At 35.3% G+C, this 23,441-nt stretch overlaps 1 protein-coding gene across 5 annotated transcripts in view; it reads right to left on the bottom strand.

Annotated features, from left to right (window-relative positions):
- The window catches only part of PPP2R5C (protein phosphatase 2 regulatory subunit B'gamma), an 85,393-nt gene that overhangs the window by 9,608 nt on the left and 52,344 nt on the right, over positions 1-23,441 (bottom strand). For 4 of the 5 annotated variants that reach the window (XM_087747713.1, XM_087747714.1, XM_087747716.1 and 1 more), the window contains 10 exons: positions 23,177-23,376; positions 15,161-15,271; positions 14,458-14,550; positions 14,231-14,361; positions 11,647-11,706; positions 8,644-8,752; positions 6,446-6,499; positions 3,490-3,660; positions 2,808-2,935; positions 1,120-1,221 (listed from right to left, as the gene is read on the bottom strand). In XM_087747713.1, coding sequence (XP_087603839.1) covers positions 1,120-1,221; positions 2,808-2,935; positions 3,490-3,660; positions 6,446-6,499; positions 8,644-8,752; positions 11,647-11,706; positions 14,231-14,361; positions 14,458-14,550; positions 15,161-15,271; positions 23,177-23,376 — 1,159 coding nt within the window. The remainder of the gene's footprint in view (positions 1-1,119; positions 1,222-2,807; positions 2,936-3,489; positions 3,661-6,445; positions 6,500-8,643; positions 8,753-11,646; positions 11,707-14,230; positions 14,362-14,457; positions 14,551-15,160; positions 15,272-23,176; positions 23,377-23,441) is intronic. The other variant, XM_087747715.1, reaches the window with a different exon arrangement.

Raw genomic sequence — 23,441 nt, 5'->3', positions numbered from 1 at the left:
AGAGAAGAAAAGAGTGCTTTCCCATTTAAAAGGGATTATACTTATTTGCTATGATAGAAGAGAGACTTACATAGTCTTTTTTTAAAAAGCAAATGTTCACATTTTGTTATCTATAAACAGACACATACATCTTAAAAATTTGTTATACTACAAGCTCATTTCTATTCAAATTGTAATAAGGAACTTCAAAACTTGGACAAATCAACCTACATTAATAATTTGTACTACTTCCAGTATATTGGTTTAAAATAGGTGCATAATTTGAACTACTACTTGAAGGAATCCCTGTTCACTTTGAAATTAAAACTAAAAATTCAAATCCAGGTATTCTCAGTACCCACTTTCTAACTATGCTACCCAGCCCCTAAAACGAGAGCCAAACTATTAATACTTTTGACTTCCCGATCTCACTTTAGTAGGCTTTATAACATACTGAATATTCAAAAAATTAAGTCTATTTAACAAAATTGGAAGTAGAGGAACAGAAGATAGGTGACTTTATGACCATAAAAGTTATCTGCATTTTTGGGCATAAACCAGAAAAATTCTAGCTTCCAAATCCCTGCTCTGTTCACTGGCCTATGCAAGAATACACTAAACTCAGCAGGATTCTTCTGGCAAATAATGTACCAACACCCTGTATTTCAACAGAGTAACAACTCTATTTCGGGTAATTTCTAGAAAAACATGTACATGTGCTTACACACAATGCAATGCTGAAAAATACTGGAAAAGTGTTTTGGGAAGAACTGAGTGACAACATGAAAGAAAATAACACTGGGTAAATAAAGCATGCTAAAACAAACACGGGATGTAAACTAAACTGTTTAACAGATCTTTTGCACTGACCTTCATGATTAGCAGGGTCCCTCCCCTGAAAAATTAATTTTTAGGAAGATGGTGACCCCCAGCAGTATTAGGCTAAAGACTACACATCCTACTCGTAATAAGATTTTACAGTTCATATATAATGAGAAGTTTCACCAAGTCACTTTTGAGACTGTTGCACTGTAATCAAATGGGCACAACTTCCCACTAAAGACACGGTAGTTTTTCAGAGCTAAAGCACTCTGAACAAATTATTCAAGAACAGACGGACACACTGACATGAAAACTTACTTCAGTTTTTCTGCTTTAAATTGCTGTGTGCAGTCATCGAACAGTTTTTGGTTCATCTCCATGAAGAGTTTCAGAGCATTGTATATCAAGCCATGTATTGTCCTATAAGTAAAACTTCTGGTTGAAACTCAGAGTACTTTAAACTTTGAAATCTATTTTTTCTGGTCAACAGTAGCCAATAGCCTACATAACTGGAAAATTACATCATTTCAGAATAAGTGGAAACAAAACTAGTTAGTGGAAGTTTCAGTTTACCCTCAAAAGGGCTAATACAAGTACTAAAATTACCAACTTCAAATGCAGTTTTCTTACTCTATAGTACTACTCGTCACTTACACTTCTGATGTTTGAACTTCATTTTTAATACTATGTGTATCAATACAGGACTAGTTTTGAAATTTAGTAGCTCACACTAATGAAACTAGGGTTATTAGAGAAAATGCAAGATGATATTAAAGATCTTGATGTAACTAACTTACTGGCAACTGACAAATTAAAGAAAAAAAGAAGTTAGTCATTAAAAGGAGCCTAGAAAAGACACCATTCATTTTGAAAACTGCCACACAGCAACAGCGCTCACTTTAACACAATTATGCCAGGACTCTTCAGAAAAGTGTTAGAAAAGTGAAGTGTAAAACACCAAAAAAAACCCAAACCCAAAATAATCTGATTTATGAAGCACTTTTACACAGTAATTTACAGTTCCAGTCTGTAATCTATTGCTGATCATTAAATCCCAAAAGCAATCAGTTAAATGATTACTTTGTATCATACATATGAGTTACAAGTAAGAGTGCAGCTGTCCTGGGTAGCATGACTTCTGCCCAGAATAAAATGAAAGCATGGCCTTGAAAGGCAGAAAAAACAACCGACAACAATCCACATTTACTATGTACAGTTGCATCACTGAATCAGAATTTTATTAACGAGTACATTATTTGTTACTGCTTACATCCAGTGACAGTAACCAATCACTTTAACATCACTTTATCTTCCATTTCTTTTCCTGTGTTTAGTGGCAGCTTGATTACACATTCTTGGCCAACCCATCAGCAGTCCTCAATTCATGGCCAGCACTAGACTGTGATACTTTCACCATCCCAGCAGTTGCACAATAGCCCAAACAAAGAGGCACTTTACAATGGAACAGCTGCAGAAAGGAGCTGACCAGGACTGTTTTCATGCGTAAGTACTATGTTATTGTGGGGAAAAAAAGTGAAAATAGTCAATGGAGAAAGAAGAGAAAACAATAAGCAAAGCTGAAAAAAAAAGGGGGGAGGAAAGGAAGAAAAATGACCTGACCTACAACATATTCCACTAGAATGCAAAAGAAATGCAAATCAGCAAAGAGGTTAGAGATCAGAAATCGAAGTTAGTCTTTAGAAGCATCTGAACTACACATTAATGCCAAACTCGCTTCATGTTAATAAAAACACGTCATGGATTAGATGCACTAAAACGCTGTTTCTTGTTTAATGAAAAAAGGAAAAAAAACTATCTTCCTCAATTCTTAATATTTCCTAAAAATTTTGACAACAGTAGTCTCCTCCTTATCCAGCAACTTTTATGTCATAGAATAAATAGCTCAACACACTGTTAAAACTAGCAACTCAAATATCTGAACCACTTTTAAGCTTAAAACTAGACATAAGTGAAGTAGCAGAATTTTATTTGTACAAGTTTCTTACTTGTTCCAATGCGTCTTTGAATTCCGGTACAAGGATGGAAACATGATGGGTAAAATCTTTGCTGCATTATCACTAATTAAACTCATAATATATTCATTATTCCAGTAGTATAATGCTCGCTCCGCAACCTAAGACAACATGAAAAAAGGAACACTTCTTCAGACAATCCCTTAAAGAGCAAATAATTTAAACATTTGGCAAATATAAGGGAAAGGTAAGAAAAGTTGCAACTTAGATTTGGATTTTTCTAGTACAAAAGTCATGGAGCTGATGGAAAGAGAGATAGAAAAATTGCTTTTTTCTTCATAGGGACATGACTCAAACTATAACCTATGAAATCTGAAATTCAAGCAGAGAAATGCTTTCCCAAAGAAAGAGTATTTGTAGAACTCTATTACAAGCAGTGAAATGCAAACACTATGTACTGAAAGGGTTGAGGTACTTCTGAAAACAGCGAGCTTTTAAGCTTTTATGTTAAGCATAACACTGAAGTGAATCACTCAGTATGAACGCACATACTGCACTCTTGAGAAGAAACAATAAAGCTAATATTTGACACAGAATTGAATACTTCCTTTTTGCAACAAATAAAAGTCATTACAGTGAATAATAGTAGGGAATACCATGAACAAGTTTGCTTTACAGAAATCCTCATATTGTTGTATATGCAGTAAGTACAGACCTGAAAGTGTGGACTGGACACACATTTGGCTAGCTGTCTGAAAAGAGGCTCCATAACTTTTACAAATTCAGATGGTTCAATAACATCTAAAATTTCTTCTAGTTCATTTAAAAACATGACTTCTTTTGGACTGTGAGTCTTTGGCCAGTATTTCAGCAGTGCCATTACAACCTGTAGAGATAAAGTGAACATAATATTCATGATACTTTGACTTTACCTTGCACTAAATTATATGTCATTAAGAAGTCTGATATTTTAAACAGAACACACAACTCAGATTGCTTGTCCCATGTGACAGCAGTGATCGGATATGGTTCAGTGTCACAGAAATAACTGTTGATAGGTCTAAAAACACTTCTTCAGAAAATAAACTTACACACTTAAAAGACATGTTCAAAAACAATCATCAAAAGAGTAGAGAAAGTAACCTGACATCTAACTTAACATGATCATCAAATCAAAGTGCAAATTTACTACTATACTATGGGGAAAATTATCTGCCACTTAAATAATAGCAGCTTTCAATCTCTAATTTCCTGGAGGCGTACTCCAAAACTCAAGAAATTAAGTTCTATCATTGTATTTTAAGAAAAGCTTCACTATAAATACCCAAACTGACAGGTGACCGACTACTCTAGGCATGTTACCCTTAAACGCCGAGTTTTATTTAATTGACTATATTACTATAATCACAGTCTTAACTTTCTTCATGATTATTAACTCATTTACCCAGCTTGCTGAAGCAGTTTTTGCCTAGCAAACCACAAACATTTGAAAGATGGAGGGAGGGGGAAGGGGAGGAAGTGGGGAGACAACCAAGGGATCCACAAAAATGTGACACAGAAGGAAGTCATCTGCCACTTGGCTCACAACTCTTCAGAGTCTATACAGCTGTGGGAAATGTTTCTAGAGTCTAATTGAAAAACAAACTCTCCCATCTATTGAATATATAAGTAGAAGAATTTAAGTCTGAAAAGTGATACTAGTTTAGCAGTTAAATATATTTAAACATCGTATTTATTAGTGGAGTTATCAATTACATAATTTATTCAAGAATCTTCAAAAATACACAAAGTTATATTGAAGGAGTAAAAACTCTTGTGCTGTTAGCAATTTCTGATTTAACAAAAATGCGAGTAGACACAAGTGTTTTTGTTATGAAAGGAACATCTTTTTCCAAAGATGTCAGTTTTCAAGCCAAAGTGTAAAATTTTAATATTTAAGTTGTTGGGGTTTTTTGTGTGTGGGGTTTTTGTTTGTTTTTGTTTGTTTGTTTGTTTTGTTTTTTTGTTTTTTTTTTTTTTTTTTAAACTATAAAAATTGTTTTCCATCTGTAGCAATCTGGTGCCAAACAATATTCAAATAGGAAGACATTTTCCATCAAAGGATATTTAAACCATGTTAAATATTTAAAAATGACTGGCATAGCACTCAATCTTAAATTTAGATATTTTTGATGAGAAATTAATACAACCTTGAAAGTATAAGTTTAACCACAAAACAAAAGCATTTATAAAGATTAAAAAGCCACATGAAGAACAAGAATATGACAGTGTCTGTCTAGTCCTAGATGTAGAACTGGACAATAAAAACCCCACCCAAAACAGTACACACTTCTTGAAAAACTCTTAAAATAAAGGTTATATTTGTCTTTTTATATAGTTTAAATGTTGCAACAATCCATTAGCCTTTCTCTCAGACAACTTTTTTTTTTTCTCTCATTCAGGAATAAAAAGCAGTCTCTTTTTTTGTTTTCTGAAATGGAGGACATTTTTGTAGAAGTCCAGCTTTTTATATTTAAAAACTATAAGCAGTATTAAATATCATCACTGACAAGATAACTCAGTGAGAAATCAGTGCATCTTTCATATATGTATTATTTCATCATGAAAGCAGACACTATGTCCTCAATGAAGCCTTGGGAAATTTATGCAGATTTTTTTAATAAGATGTCAAAAAGTCTCGTATGACAATTATAAGGGGAAACAAAGAGTTTTATTTTGAAATGACCAGAATTTTTGAAAGGGAACTCAGTACTTCAGTGATGCATGTGCTAAGTTTTTAAAGAATCTTGTAATCATGTACTAATTTGGGATCAAAAAAGGAAACAGCCTTGATTGTGTTTTAGTTCAGATTTGTACTAGGAAATATGTAACATCCTAGCCGATGTCTGGAAGAAAGCTAAGATTTCAAGATCTCATATAGTACAAATGACAGAATGTCTGAGATTTGATATCTTAACAAGTATTAAAAGCTCCAAGTAGAAGACAGTTCTTGCTCAGCTGCATACTTTGTTTCAAGAATCCCAGTTTCAGTTTTGCAATGGAAATGGTTATAATCTAATAATGTGCACTCTTGTTAGTAGCAATCGTTTTACTGATTGCTACTTGGTGATTAAATATATCAGTTCTTACCTACTTAATATTGGGTGTAATGATGCAAAACGCTATATACTATTGAGAACAGTTAAAAGTATTCATCTATGCAATTATGTGCAGCCAGACCAAAGTCTGGTTTTGTCTACGGTCCAAACTTGGTAGACATGAACAGGATCTGACTCAAAAGCCTTGCATCAGTTGGTAGTTCCATGCGCCAGAAATCTGTGTTCCATCATAACATCAGTGTCTCAGCAGAGCACAGTTCAGGCAAGCTAATTTCTGACTAAACTGCTTTCGGAGCAACCATCTCATATCCAGTCAGCCAGAACAAACTAAGCAGAATAAACTCTGGTCTGTTTGTAAGAGGCATGCTCTTAATGTTGTTTTGATTCATTTTGGACATTCTAAACAATTGTTGGAAAAACTGAATTTGATAGATCAAAACGGTTAAATATTTGACTCCTCTTAATAAAAACAATTACATATCAATGCTTTATTCATGAAACCTCCTTAAACAGTCTACAGATGAGAGGGATATTAATATTCCAAAGTATATAATAATAGCAAGATAAACTTACTGGTTCTGTAAGCGTGCTGTCCTTTTCTAAAAATTGAACTACACAGTACGCCAGCTACAGTAAAAGAAAAAGATTTTTATTAATCGTCACTGTGAAACTGAACACACTTTGAAATCATTAGCATAAGTGGAGAACACTACTGAATTCAAATAAAAACACAACAGTTTTTCTATGATTTTAGAAAAATTATTTGGCAGGCAATTTAAACAAAAAGGTAAATACACTTTACCAACTTTTCCCAACCTTCCCAAGTCTGTCCTCACCTTTTTCTGGGTTATGATATAGACAAACACATAATTTGATGTTTTCTTTTTAAACCTAGTACTTTGCATTTCAGCACACTTCATCTTTGCAAACACAGGACTTAAAAGTCACAATCTTGTCCTCTAAAGTGCTTTCCTCTCACTAACATTTTGGTGTCCCATGCTGATTTAATAACTATTTTCTACTTCATAACCTAAGTCAGTTAAAAATGCATTGTTGTAAATCTTAGGATTTTCTATATATGAGAACTAACGACAACTATGCATATCAATGTAAAGCTGATGCAAGCTGAGGCTGAATTACAGTATTTACCAACTTCAATTCTGAGAATGAGACTGTATATCTGTGCCTAAATGGTGAACTATTACATCTCTTTCACTTGATAGTCCAATAGTCCCAAAGTAAATGGGAAGATCCCTGCACACCTCATGAACTGTTTAAGCATTTTCCTAACGTCTCTCCATTTATGGAAGTTCAGCTGATGAGCCCAATTCCTTTCCTGGTTTTGGTGATTGCTACCAAGAACGTCCCTAGGTAATCTGAGGAATGTACAAAGATTATTACATCTAGTGTTCTCCACTATTCTAAAGTAAATTTGAATTGAATATAGAAATTAGCTCTCTTCATGTATATCTGGATTTGGCAGCAAATCCTTCTGAATACCTGCCACTGTTTCAATGTGAATTTTTGTGGGTTTACTCTGGTGTTTGACACTCTGATCTCACTTGAAGTGCCTTCCCATTTCATCCAGTAGGACATGTAAGAGAGGCATCCCTATGTCACTATCTTCTTTTTACTGATAGCAATGAGGAATGCAAATCACCTGAAGGTTTGGGAGAATTAGTTTGTGAAATAAGGGGACTAGATAAAGACCAATCCATCTCAGGTAGGCAGAAGAAAAGGTGGCGATCACAGATGTCTGCACTAGTTAAGAGAAAAGTCTGATTGGCCACACCACAACATCTCATATTCATAACATTAGGAAAAAAAACCAAAACACCAAACTTTTGAAGGAGCCACTCTAGCCTACTACTTCAACAGAAACTGATGTGAGCCCCAGTAGGCAAATCCAAAGCAAATGCTTATAAGCATCTCTAATTGCTAGAGAATTTTAATTACACAAATGGAGTTCTTAAAAATACAAGTAGTTAGTAATTTTATTTGAAGAAATGGTACTTAAAACTTGGAGTACTTGAACTTATACAGAAAGTGTTGAACCTTCAAATTATAAAAACAAAGCTGTGTAACAACCTCTCACGGAGAAAATTTCAGCCTATCACAATAATACTGTATTTTCTCTGATGTTGTATGATTTCCTACTCCTCTAGGAATTCCGAATGGAACTAAAACTCAGCACAGAAAAGATACAGCTTGTTTAAAAGCGCGATACAACTCAGATGTCCCCTTTTTTTCCTGTGTACTTCTAAAAAGATATATTGAATTGAATAATGATGTCCTAGTAAATGCCCAGTTCCTTCAAAACATCAACAATTGTAAGAAACTGAATTCAGCTGAAATTCTCCATGTAGTTTAGAAAAAGCTGTTTATAGATGAAATTCATTAAAACCATACTTTCCTGCAATTTTTGTATGGCTAAACATTACAGACAAGAACAAGATAAACAAAAAATTCTGTGTGTGGATAAATATCAACTCTCACATTAATCAACCTTCATGCATTTCATCTATAAACACTAGAGTGCTTTTAAAAAAGGTATTTATTTATTTATACACACACGAATATATTTTTATTTTTTTTCCCTTCAACAAATGAAGCATTTTAGGTGTATATATATTAAATAATTTCCCCAAGGCCACTTAGCATGGAAATGTTGGAGCTTAGAACAGAATCCATGTCAGAATGACTAGACTCCCCCGACCTCTCTAGGTAAACTTACTTTAACACTAGTATGAAAAGTGCTGAACAAAACTTACCTGTGGATGGTAGACACTGAGTGATTTTACTTTGTGCAATGGTAACAAAACCTTCAATAGGAATATTTTGTGCTCTTCTTTTAATGGTAAGGCAAATCCATTAATTATGCTGCCAGGGAAAGAAATTCAAAAATAAAAATCAGTAATTATGCAAACTCTGCACTACTGTAGAGGATATATCAAACCCCTTGTTTTTAATTGCATGTTTTTTGGCAACCTCCTGGAGAACATGATGCAACAGAAAAATTTACAAATTAAGCATGCACCAGAGACAATTTAATTTTTGATCCAGTTCTCGAAAGATTACAAATCAACAGAGTAGTCAAATCAACTGCTGCCCATCCCTCACCCAAGTCTTCCACAGGTCCCAAATTCTTCTTCCAAGCAACATATATGACCATATCTACACTTCAGATTCCAACTTTCACTATGAACTATTCACTATCATCAAAGCTTTGAATACATATTTGTCCCAGCTTCTTCACAGAATTAAATGAACCAGAGATTGGACGTAGAACAGATCAATCCAGGACAGCAGACAAGTCAAAACATGACTTCTACTAAAATATTACTATTTCTGCAAGACCCTAGCAGATAACCAAACAGCATCTCAACACATGACATCCCAGTTCCAGGTGAGTGCAGATGTGGCTCAATACTGGGCCAATGGCACCTTCGCCTAAAAACACAGTACTAGAACAGTGTTTTGTGTTCACTCACTTTGCTAGCATTAACATCAGTTAAAACATCCAGAATCCTATTGCCCATTTCCTATTTTAAATCCTATTTTATTCATTCTACTGCTTTTTTCTTCTCTAACAAGGACAGAAGGCACCCAGGCAAAAGGAACCTGCCAAACTTATCTTAAAAAAACACATTAAAAAAAATTCAGAGTTACATATATTTCAGCTTTCAGAAATTAGATGATGTCCCAGAATTAAAGCTTGCTAAATAACACTTGCTCACCCTTGCTGCGCATGCTTAAAATAATTTTCACTAGTAATGACTGCACAGCTATTTTGAGGATATGAGGTTATTCCTCCTGAAGTCCCTTAGTGCACAATATCAAAACCCCATTTCTACATTAACATTTCTATGGTGTTCTTGCCACAACTTCCACATACTTGACAAATATACATTAACTTAATTTAAAAGAAAAAAAGTTTCTCCAAGATGTTTTAAGGGTTGTTAACCACAAAGAGGAGCAGAATTGTAGGGCAAGTTTGGCCTCAATTGAGTGTGAAGAAATTCTGCAATCCTGTCAAGACATGACTGTCAGAAAAAACATAACTACCTTAGTAGCTCCTACTGGAAGTGTTAATTTGTCCAGTATTATATAGCACTTAGCAAAGGAAAAGAATGAAATCCAGTACTTCAGTATGAAATTCAATTCCTCTTTACTTCTGACAAGCCAAAACCCAGGAACCCAACTGAAAACTGTTACTCATAAGAAGCTCTATGTCAACAACATGTTGTGTGAAACTCCTTAATGGATTGGAAGAATAACCAATACAGAACAGTTACAGCTCGGAAGCCTCATTTAGCTACTAGAAATTTTGATTTGGAAGCCTGAGGAATAAAAAATACTGAACTTCTAAATTTGTAACACTTAAAGCTAACCTAACAAAACCAAGAAGGAAAAAGCTGGTGACTTAAGGAACAGTTTTGAAGATTCAGCTCCATATTCTAGTATTTAAGCTTTAGAGTGTTATACCTTGATGTATACCTTGTACTTCAGTATACCTTGATGAGTATTACTTGATTATAGTATGTTGAAGTAATGATGGATATGTAACTCCTTTAATCATTGAACATTTCGTTGAAAATTAAATAACTACTCTGGGCAGACATGTAGACCTAGAAAATTTTAAAACATCTTTCCAATTTCAACAGCATTCTGGGCTGCATTAGGAACAGCACTGCCAGCAGGTTGAGGGAGGTGATTCTTCCCCTCTGCTCAGTCCTGGTGAGACACATCTAGAGTGCTGGGTCCAGTTCTGGGCTCCCCAGCCCAAGAAGGATGCAGACGTACTGGAAGGAGTCCAGCAAAGTGCCACGAAGACAATGAAAGGGCTGGAGCACCTGACACGCAAAGAAAGGCTGAGAGCGCTGCTTAGCCTGGGGAAGAGAAGGCTCAAGGGGATCTTACCCATGTGTACAAATACCTGAAGGGATGATGGTGTGGAGAAGACGAAGTCAGTGGTGCCCAGTGAAAGGGCAAGAGGCAATGGGCACAAATTGAAACACAGGAAATTTCATTCAAAATAAGAAAACCTTTTTATTGTGAATGTGGTCAAACATGGGAACGCGTTGCCCGGAGAGGTTGTGGAGTCTCCACCCTTGGAGATACCCAAAGCCCGACCAGCCTGAGCAACCTACTCTCGCTGACATGTTATTTTTATGTGCAAAAATATGGGAACACCATGAAGTAAACCTAACTAAGCTTTTAAAGGGTATTAATGTATAAAACCCAAAAGCTTGCACATGGATTGAAGAAATCAGTTGATAAAAAACACGCTAGTTGTCACAAGGCTATCAGCTTTAAGTTGTAAAACTTTAGTTTCAAGTACTTTCAAATGCATCACTGAAGTTTGCTATATAATGGGATTAACAAAAGAAGGTTTCTAAAGTTTCATAACCTATGCTCCCTTTGTTTACCCGCTATGCATTTAGTGATGTTAGAAGAATTTTTGAATAAATTTCAACTAATTACATGTTATTTGTAGTTGCTTTACAACTAATATTAATTACAAGGATCCTAAGCTAGAAAATGACTTAAAAAATAAGATTTAAAAAATTGACACATCCCAAAACATTGCCACAGGGTTCAAGTTTTTGCTGTTTCTGCAATCTCACAGAAAACTCATTCTCTTCGTTACAGCTTTCCCACATGATATGAAGCTATTTTAATCTTGTCTCAAAGCAATCTGCAATTCCCAACTTGATTTTTAAAGTCTCCTCTGAAGACCAAGTGAGTTTGATTAAACAAAACCTACAACTTACCTTCCCAGTATTTCCAGTAACTCTGCTATGCCATTGTGATGTTCTGTTTCATAAATAAACCTAAATAAATGAGAAATTTTACTCAGTTACTGCTGAAGAAAGATACAACTTTAACACAGAGATCCCCATCTGCCATTACAGGTAACCTTGACCTCCCAGGTTTTAGTCACTCAGTAAAAAGGAAGCAGAAACGTACAGTGGAAAAGAAACCTTGTGGAAACATAAATCAAGAGCACATTAAGCTGCTTTCAACATTCACACTTGCTTGCTCTTTTCTCCCACATCTAACAAAGCAGTATGCACTTGAGCTTTTTCCAATGATCATATTCTATGCCATTTTAATAATGCAAAACTGAACACAGCAAATGCCACTTTAAATATTAAAATAACACAAGAGCATCTGGCATAATCAAATGCCATGACTCAACCTTCTATACTGCACAAGGTGCTCAACCAGTTACTAAAAAGCTCTTTGGCATTACAGACTTCGGTGCATACAAAATGCTCTGTAATAAACAGAGGAAGGAAGAAGTTTCCTGAATTTTCTTTTGATATAGAGCACCGTAATTTACTAGGCAATCACCTTTCACCCTTCTTCCCATTTGCCTGAGTGTAAACTTATTGAGAAAGTTCTATGCACAACTTCAGGTATTTTGCAAATAGTTATGAAAATTTACACTTATGAGAAAATAACTCCACTCATTAGAAAATATTTTTCTATTTGAAAATTTGTCATAGATTGACATATTAACAGCTACTTTTAATCCAGAATATTTAATGTGACTGGTTTTTCTCCTTAAAGACCCTTTCCATATAATTCAGGACAACAATTCCAAGCAGCACTAAAGACAATGATACAAAAAGCTTTGGACTGAATTAATAGGAACATAGTGGTTTAATAATTTTTATAAAAATATATTTTACATTAGAAATACAGAAGATTAATGTACTATTGTGACAGAATTCATGCAATTCTGGTCAGTGACAAAAGACAAATGAAGACCACACATTTCTTAAGTAAGCACAGTAACGAACGGACAACTTGCAGGAAAAAGCATAAGAAAAGGAAATATTTTGAAAAATTCTACACATACTTTAAGAGCTTATCATGCACAATCCTCTAATTCAAGACAGAAGTTGAAGCAACTTTCCTCCCTGGTGCTCATATCCAGGAACAGTAGTTTACATTTGGATGCAAATTTTTCAACTTCTAGCTCCTAAATATTATACAACTAAGTGAGGTTTTCTGTTTCATTTTTCTCCCCTACAGCTTGGTAGAGAAAGGTAGTCTCTACAGTGCAAATCATACAGTCTCCCATACACATTTCAGATTGAAAACACATTTTTATACAAACTATGACAAAGTTGATCTAATGACATTTCTTAGTCCTTCAAAAGCCTTGCACCAGAACTATCTGTGTTTGAAGACTTTGCTTCCATTATCCCTGAAAGTAAAGTGCAAGAAATGGTAAATAAAAACACTGTTCAGAAGTGCATTATAATACACTGTGATGCTGTTGTACCATCTGGCTTGGATATTTTACAAAACTATGCATTTTGGAATTAATTTAATAAAATTTTTGTGTGGCAAAAAAAGTTTACATCTTTGTTGGAAAGATATACCTGTACTTTTTCCTTAGGACATACTGGCTCTTGACACATCCAGTCAAGAGTAGTTGTCTGCAAGACAGTGAAGGCTTACTCATTATTTTAAAGTAGCCCCTCTGTATCTCCTCTAAAGGCTTATTTGTTACCACAGACAGGGAAGATAAGCTCCCTCTACAGCTGATACTGCTGGGTGCCATTCATGAGATGGCACAGAGTATGTGGCAGCTTTTTGCTCTTTTCTTAAAGGGGTAGCATTATACATTCATTTTGGGATGAAAACAACAGTGATAAAGAAAAAGGGAAGCAGAGTGGAAAGACTGTAAAACACAATTATTTGTAGAAAAGGGAAGCGTACCAAAACTAAAAGACCCCCCCCCAAAAAAAGGCGCCACAATCTTGCATTTACACTTGACATAACGACAGTAAAAACACACTTCTAAAGACCTTTGGTAATACAGTGGATTAGTTTTTCATCTTTACATTTTTTGTATCACGGATAATACTACAGTTTATTTTATGGCAATTAAAAAAATATTTCATGAGCCCTAAATGGTACATCTCAGTTCTGAGGAAAGAAAAGACAGTAAATATGTTCCTTCAAGCAAATTCCAGATCTCTCAGTCAGTTGATTTGAGCCCAACTTCTGCATTATGAAGAACTACATTTTCTTAAGGCACTACTGTAATAATACTACTACCCAATAAATACTACTACCCAATAAGAAAAAAAAGCCTCATAGATGAAGATACCAAACCACCTACTGAATCACATACAAACTCAAATTTCAGCTGCCAAATTTATGCTGTGTGCAAGACTACCCCAATCTAAATCTCCCAGACTGGTATTAATTATTGTTAGATGTAGCAATATTGGGTATAAACTTACTAAGAATTAAAAAAATTGCTAGCAGTGTCTTGGGAGTATTTTTAGTTGTATACCTGATCTCATGCACCATAACACAAAGATATTGACATACCTATAAAATATATTATTAATTTGTTTCCGGATGTAAGCTCTTAGGCCTAAGAATTTCCCATATATTCTGTGAAGAGTTGTTTTAAGAAAATCTCTTTCACGAGGATCTTCACTGTCAAAGAGCTCTAAAAGCTGCAAAGAGGGAAAAGAAGAGATGCATTTTACTTGACTCTAATGCATTACGAAATAATTTAGAGCTTAAAGTTAAAAAGTCTTTTTTTACCTCACCTGTAATACAAACTTCTGATCAATATATTTCTTAGCTATATTAGGTTGGAAATCTGGAGATTCTAGAAACCTTAAGAAAAATTCATAAACAAGCTGAAAAAAAAACCCAACAAAAATAGTGTTAGTCTTTTAAACAAGGAACCATTTTATAAGCAGCACATTACCAAAATTACTAATTAGTTGTTCAGAATTGCACTATGTTTTTATTTATATACCACACAGTAAAAGCTTTGCTCTTGCTCTCCTGGCAAAGTATAAGAACTGAAGCTTCTTTAAACTGCATTGAAATTCTGCTGAGCTCCATCACTAGATTTTACTCAAATGACATACAGTAATCTAATATTCATCATGCCCAGAAGTACATGTTTTGAAAATTCTCTGTTCTCCTCTGTTTGTCACGGTACCTCTGAAAGCTAGAGCTGTGCCAGAATCAGATCAAAGCATTCACAGTGACAAACTGAAGCTCATTTAAAATCAAAGCAGTTACATCTGTACTGCAAGAAATGAGCCTTTAACCTCTAATATACTAACTGAAATTTTTTTCCAAAGATTATCGGTTTAAATTCAAGAAATATTTTAAATACTGCAGAGAAATGTAATTGACTTGAGATAAACACATAAACTAAACAATTCTCAGTCAATAAACAATGACTTTAATGTCAAAATTTTGTTAGACTATGACTTTCTAGTCTTCCTTAAATACCTGTAGATGAGGCCATGCAGCTTCTAAGGTTGGTTCATCTTCCTCTGGATCAAATTCTGCTCCCGTTGGATTGGAAGATGGTGGTAATGTTCGAAACATATTAACTGCAAACTGAAATCACATGTGCTTTTAAGAATTTTGAAACAAGTGAATGATTAAAAAGAGACTTCAAAGATTGTTTTGACTGAGAATTCTTTATATGAGCTATTTTAATTAATATTTGCAAAAATACAAGCTATATAAGTTTAAACAACAATGAGGTACATTCATTCTTCTTTAAAGATTTCTAACTTGGAGAACACTTTTCCATTCAGTACCCTTTAAAGCAGAAACCTACGGTCAGGACATGTTTTATGAGGATATTGCTCTGATCTATTTACACACACATTTTAAAAGCCCAAGCAAATGTATATAAAATGTTTACACAAACGTTTTTTATATAAACACTTTACCAGGCCTTGCACCAACCTGCAAAAGTGGAAGTCAGAAGCAGAGATGCAAAATAAAGACTACCCGCAACTGTTCTCTGTAAAATATTATCAGTTTCACACTGTGGGTATACACATGAGGAAACACTTCAAAATCAAATTCCTCCCTCCGCCTCTTAGTGGTATTTCTCTTAAACCTCGTCCATCTACCTGACATCGTGGGGACATTGAGGGGGGAGAAATGCACATCCTCACCTTCTAATCCTTCACCTCATCCAAATTCTCAAATGCCTGAAAACCATTTAGCATCCTCACTGAAGTGGAGCAGACTCCAAAGATTAATTACTTTTCAAGTTGTTGATATATACACAGATAAATTATTTTCGTGTTTCCAAGTGCTTGTCTAGATGCACGTTCATACTGTGTATGAACCAAAGTAGTACTCTTCACAAACCCTTTTAACATGAAGAGTTTCAAAGTCCCTAATGAAGACAAAAAAACCCATTCCCTGTCATATGGACAGAAAAACTTCTCTACGAGGTCCTGTTCTAGGCAAAAACACCTCATCACTAAATGTAGCTTGAATCTTTTTTTTATAAATAAAAATATATATAATCAGAAATAATTACATTTCTATCAATGTATACAATGCATATAATCTCAAACACAACATAAAACACATTTGTTAGCTGAAAAAAAGTCTTACATGATTTTTGGGATAAGTTTAGCACGTATTCTCAAGAGTAACCTTACCTAGAATGGTGCAAAGATTTAAAAGGTCTGCAGTATCCTAAATTCTCCACCTGAAATGATAGCTAGCAAAACCAGCTGGCTTCTCTGTGGACAAGAAAGGAACGACTAGCTAGTGATTGACATGGTTCTTCTCACACTGACAAATTAATGATTAAAACTTTACTGAGCAAGTTGGAGGGAACAGGTTTCTGTACATGACAGTAAGAAGACCTGAAAAAGCCTTTATCTGTACATGCAAGACAGCTATGGCTGTCAGTACTGAAAAGAGACTGTCTAATTCCTCAATTCCACTTGTAATCCAGAGTATCAGGTAGGGCAGACATTGGTAGGAGACAACCGAATTGCTGAGCAAGTACAAAAACATAATCTATTTAGCCACGGTAAGTGCACCCAATAGAGACTTTCTTGTTCTATTTTGTTGCTTACCCATTATCAAGCCAGTACCAAGCAGTCTAAACTTATTTTTGTACAGAATAAAAAAAAATAAAGATCAATTCAAATTAGTCTATGGTCCCAAACTGCCTCCAGTACTTCAAAATGATCCTTTGAGACAAATGCCTCAGTCTCTCAGGAGCTTACACACGTTGCAGAAACGAGAAGACTGCCAAAATAAAAACATTGTGGTGTACTGTCCTACCCCTTCATAATGATTGAGTATATTAGGCTCCATAAAGAAATTCTCTTCAAGTCTATTCCTACTTACAACACTAAAGTAAATTCTGCTTTCAAATACACAGATAATTTTGTGCTTTAGAAAAATCCTAAGATATTTTAAAGTAAATTTTGGTAGACATTTGCTCACAATGAGAATGGTGGCTATGCTGAATGGAGATCTACATCCTGCACAAAACAATGGCTGCAGCTGGCTGCATGGAGCTTCAGCATAAGGCATACATATACTCTGTTCTAAATATGTACCACAAGTACTGGTAAGAGTTAACCTATACATTGTTATTGATATTCTGTTGCTGTAACAGATTGGAGGTGTCCTTTTGCAAGTATTTAGGGGAAAAACTGCGAATACATTTCATAAGTCTGGCAAAGTAAGAGACAACAGGGCAGAGAAGCTGATTTGCCAGGAAAAAGAAAATTCTTTGCAAAAGGTTACATCACCAGGAGCAGCAGAAACATTAACAGAGCCCTTTCAAGAAAGACAATACTTGGTTCAGCAAACATGCCAGTACAGGGCATCTCCAGGACCACATGGGAAAGGGCTGGGGCCGGGGGGGAAGATTATGCCATTGGAACTTGCACTGAACCGAACGTCTTACTTGAGGATGCAAAAGAACATTTTATTTACTTCATCAGCTGAAAGGTTCCTATGCTTTCAACAAGTGTATAATGCAGCTTAATTCAAGGAAGAAAACCCTAAACCCTGCAAGTTTGAGTTTATTTATAATGCAGCTATTCAGAATACAAGGTCTACTCCAACATCACATTTAAAATCTATTCTTTATGCCACTATTTCAGTCTTTATTATGTTCAAATTCCATCACAGATAATCATCACATGTGCCATACATACATTTTTATTCTTTTCTCAGGTTTTACTGAGGTTTCGGGGTTTTTTTTGTCGTGTCCCCCCCCCCCCCTTTTTTTTTTTAAATAGAAGCAAAGCTTTCTTGCTGATAATTTGAAGATTACTTGAAAGCTCTGAAAGATCAAGCTGTCTCAGTTTAAAGATGCTACTTAGCAGAGGAATGCATTCCACCCATCTTTTCTGGGATTCTGGGAAGAGCAATAGAATGTCATGTTTCCCTCTTCACATTCTGACTTCTTCTCATTAACACCTCTACTCACAGTTTAAAATAATGCTGTGAATTACCTATTAACTGGCAGGGCTAAGGAGCATATGTATGTGCTGTCCTGCCATCTCACATCTGACAGATGGCAGAGCAGACAGTGGGAGGCAGTATCAAACTGCATCAGCTAAATCTGCAAGAATTACATCATATTCCCATCAAGGAAAAGTCATGCTCACGCTCTGTTTTTCTTCAGAATATTTCTTCATTTCAGCAACTGAGATATAAATCTGATACAGACTGAGACTGGCATATCAGAGTAATCACTATTTCAGAGAATTAAAAATAAAGCTAAAATATCTTTATGTTCCCCTTTTTAAAATTTTGCATGGACATCAAGCAACTAACAACCTCCAACCGTTGTTTAAAAACATATGGTGAAAATTTACAATAATCCATGGTCCTCCAAGAAAACAAACCTAGGAAGACTAGACTTGAAATTTAAAACTTGCTAAGGCTGTTAAGCAAACGGAAGAATAATCAGCCTTTTCTAGGCGAGAAAGTCTTAAGCTCTCGCTATAAAGAACAGCCGGGTCATGTAAGGTGTTTGGTAAAATGTTTTATATTTTTTATTTTTGGGAATATCAAGTGGAAAGAGTTAAAACCTAAAACCCGAATAATTTGTTCCATGAGCAATGGAACCAATGAAGCCTGATTTGATCTGTTTTGTGTTTTATATCCTTGACCAACAGAACACAAAACTGCTCAAATCAACGTGCAGCGCCTCTCAGTGAAAGCACAAACTTGAAACTCTCTTGTCTATTAAGCCATTGAAATTTAGGAAAATTTACAATGAATTAACACCAGTGAGACCTTTAACTTTCTGTCAAATGGCTGATCTTTTTCCTAACGTCTTAGTCTTTTGCCCAAACAGACAAGACACAAGCTGCAAAGCCTAATTCCCTCTAAGGCCAAATTCCCACAGAAGTACTAAGTAAACATAGCATAACTTAAAACACAACCCCTCCCCAGCTCCCCCCCAAACAAAACCCCACAACCCCCCCAAATTTATGAGCTTCAATTCTTTATGAAAACTGGTGCCAAAATTCTCTGTGCGCTGTTAGCACTGACAATACTGGACTCCAAAGGACATAACTTACGAGGATGGGAGAATAAAAAAGGAAAAGCAAACAGCCTGCATTTTTACCGCTTCCCAGACATGTGTACTGTAACGGTAGTTATGCAGCCTGTTTTTCTGGTGGCCCATTCTGCATAACGCTGGAGAATATTTTCAAGCAAAAAGCATCAGAGATATCATTACACATTTTCTCCTCCCTTCTGCTGAGCAGCCCGAGTGAAGCCTGACATGAAGAGCTCTGAATGACAAGCTATATAATCTGAAAGTCTGCATCTTCTATAGTCATGTGAATAAAGCTATCCTAATAGCTAAATAGAGCCACAAGTAGTACACTTCTATTCACAGTAACATCTTATTCTAGACCAAAGATCAGAGTTAAAAAAAAAAACAACCACCCACAAAACTCTCAAAGCAAAAAATCAACCTCCCCGTGTGTACAACTGAGTATGTAATTTCATTTGCATAATGCACGAAAGTTGCAGCTAAAACTGCTTCAGTTGCTGAAAATACCTAGTTATAAAATTAGGTCTGTTCCTATATATTATCAATTTTAAAAGTAATATTAGCCTACATGCTTCACAAAAATGTTAATTTACCATCTACAAGTACTTCATCATCACCACTACTAAGGAAGTTATTCTGAGCGCTACAGAAATAAGTAAGCCATATTTACACAAGCTTTTGATCTACTTCTTTCTCAGAACACTACAACCCTGGACCTCCACATCCAGTACAGCCCTAGCCTCCTCTCAGCTCTCTTCAATACCTTCTGGCTGGCCAGCGGGGGAAGTGAATATCCATATTCACGTTCACTTTCATAGTCCCACTTAAAACAGATACAATCCAGATACTACCCATCCTTTCCTGAGATGGAAAGTGGCATTAATTTGGGTCTGTATTCTACATAGCTAGCAATTCTCACAAAGTTCTACAAAACTAATATCCTAAGCGCCTGTGGTTCTGACAAACTAGTGCACAACAGAACATTCTCATAAAGCTCCGTTTTCTTCAAAAGCCAAGCTAAAAAAAAAAAGCATATATTCTAAATAAGAATCTGGAATAGATGCTTTTGATCAAAAAACCTAAATTTATCATTTACTTTTACAAGATTTATTCAGACATTTGACTACGTCTTATGGTTTTGAGAAGAGGTAATTTCCTGCTCTGAGGCTAATCAGTCCAACCTTACTATATTATATCTGAGATATGGAACTTGTTATAAAAATGTTTAATAGGAACATTTCCTTTCCCATCACATCTTTGCTGACAAATGTAAAAGGAATTTGAAGGACATGTCAGCTGGTTCTTTGAGGAAGAAAGGGAAGAAACTCTTGGATCCACTCTGGAGAATAAATAACATTAAATCAGTTTTAGAAATTAATTTTTCCTATCTCTTTTGAAAAGGAGCCTTATGATTAACATTAAGTAATTGAACTAAGCCACTAGATTAATATATAGCTTAAAGACAAGATCTTACTATAAATTAGCCCAGAACACTTGAAGCAAAAAAAGAAGGGTGAGAGTGGGGTTGACAGACATGACATGAGCACTACAATTATAAAGAATAAAGAAGAACCAGATGATAACGTAGATGCTTCTCCTGTCAAAGAGAAAGAAGATTTGAAGCTATTGAAAAGGAAAAATATTCTTATTATTAAATAGATAACTTGTAAAGTCATTGCCCTAAGTGTTTGGCCTAAATAATATGTTAACAAAACCAAACAAAGATTATACACACACACACATATATGCATGTGTATCTATATATACTCATACATAAATGAGTAACCTCCAAATTGTGATGATGAACAGAATAGCACAGTAAAGTCTTAATTCCTACGACAACTACCAACTCCACAAACTTTCTAAAGCAAAACCACTCTCAAATCTGAGTATTTCTTGATCACTCTCGCAATTTTACTGAAAACACTATTCCTTATTAATATAATTCAGTGGCAGTAGCAGCACATAACTTATCAATGTCTCTCGCAAGAGTCTTAAAGTACAAAAAGACATCAGATTTATTTTTCCTTAAAATCCACACAATCAACTCAAATCTACTGCTAGAACGCTAGCAAAAGTACACCTCAACCTACACATACATGCCTGAAAGAAAGAAGCTGATACTACTACTGGAGGAGGAACACAGTTGTTTGAGAACAGATGACCAAAAGAAATTTGTACCACAAAAGCAGCCTAAAAAAATTGCTATCTGAATTTAACCTCAAAATACTAGTCCAGGTGCCTTCACTGACAGTGTCTATCACAGCACTGTGTAAGTCCCATGCAAGGAAACCCCGCATCCTTTAGAACCTTGCACATAAAAAGCATTTTAAATTCACTGAAAGAATTGTCAAACAGGTGCTGGGAGCACGCAGCAAAACACTGGCAATTAAGATAGCAGCCAAATTCTGCACCAAGATTTATTAAACTGACTGAAATGCAGATTTTATTACCATTAGTTGCATCTGAAAGCGAAGAAAGTATATATTCTCCTCAGCCAAATGTATTCTGGCCATAACTGTTTGGTGGAGGAAGATAATGCAGGCACACAAGGCAAAAGTTGTGAAATTATGGGCAGTTAAGACTTCTTACACAGAGCAAACACTGATGTCTGACATAGATATTCAAGAACTCATCATAACTCCATTTTACTTAAATGAAGTCTCAGCAAGCTTCTTCTCTTTCATAACTCCCCTTTCATCAGTGTCAAGTATTCCAAAACAAGCAATCAATTAGCAAAAAACAGAGATATAAATAAGCTATCAAGACATGGGAAAAGCCATGATCCCACATCTCCTCATTAACCATCCTCAATGCTTTGTGTACATGTTTGACATCTACAGTTATATGCAATCCTCATATACTCAGAAGTTCTCATGAAAATAACTTCTGTATCAGTAAACACTTATGGCTGATTTAGATAACAAGCAATCTTCAGAATAAGCAACATCTTTCATACCATAAATCCTTAGAATCTTTGAAGAAGCTCCGAAGTCTCTGATTTGCAGGAGGATCTCAAAATTTGACTGAGTTCATATTTATGTTAAAGATGCACTGTTTACTCATCCCCCTGAAAATTCACCCCAAGCTATAAAGTCTTAGGAAAAACCATCATGTCACACACGGTCAAGAGCTTGTGGGCTTAGTAGTCAGCTTTTTTAGAAGATGCTTTCTGTTCTCAGTGTGCTGCAGACAACAGCTACAGACCTCAACCCAACTGCTACTCCAGGCAACTGGTGTCTAGTCACCACAACGAGAGCTGAAACACTCTTGTAGTTTCAGTCTCCTCCTCTGGAGTGGACTTAGGCATGACAGAAAAATAAACCAGGTCTAGCTGACTAGGATTTGGATAGTGAGCAGGAGAAACAACGCAGGTCTGAACAGTTCGCATAGCTTGTTCCAACAGAACCCTCATCTGCCATCCTGTGTACTAAATAACGTCTGACTCTCATTCTCACCACTGAATACAGAATAAAAACAATCGCTATACTGAATGGGAGTACATAAGATTAAGTGTTAAGCTTGCACAGGTGATCTTAATTCTAATCGTCTAAATTTTTTTCAAATTTTCAGTTTTGCAGTCTACATGTTTTTTTAACAGCTAGATGTATTTAACTTTCCTCCCTATTTTTATAAACACCTATTCTAAAAAAAGATTTGTGGGGGGAAAAAGCAACCCTCTTTTTTTCAAATACAAGATTTCATTTTTACCAACTTAAACCATAATTTACTTCTGCTTCATATATGTGTCTAGTTTCTATCTTACAAAGAAGAAGAATCAACACTGGCAATGGGATTTAAAAGCACTGCTACATTACCATTTTGCAGATGTGCAAACATAGTTGATCCTTCTTGAAGATTTCAGTAAGATTTCTTAAGATAAATTGATACAGCTAAAGAACCAACTGTGAACTAAAAAAATTAAAAATAGTTCTCATTGTTAAATCACTTACCATATGTACTACTTCAGGGTAAATAGGTTCTGTAATCACATTGCGATTGTGTGTGATGTATTCTACCATTTCACTTAAAGCTGCTCGTTTTACTTCCTTCCACTTTAGGTCACTTAGTGGATCAGAAACAAAGTCAAAAAGTACACAACATTGTCGTAACTTCTGGATAAAAAGCTTTTCTTGATCAGCAGGAGGAACATCTGAAAAATGAAAATAATTGGTTATAAATTATATTGTAGTGGACTTCACTCTTCTCCCCATTTTT

This window comes from Nipponia nippon, unplaced genomic scaffold (assembly GCF_047370975.1).
Source record: "Nipponia nippon isolate SJK-2023a ecotype South Korea unplaced genomic scaffold, ASM4737097v1 scaffold_11, whole genome shotgun sequence".
In the NCBI taxonomy this organism is placed as follows: Eukaryota; Metazoa; Chordata; class Aves; order Pelecaniformes; family Threskiornithidae; genus Nipponia; species Nipponia nippon.
Note: the sequence above shows the minus strand (reverse complement) of the source record. Positions and strands in the feature narration are given on the sequence as shown.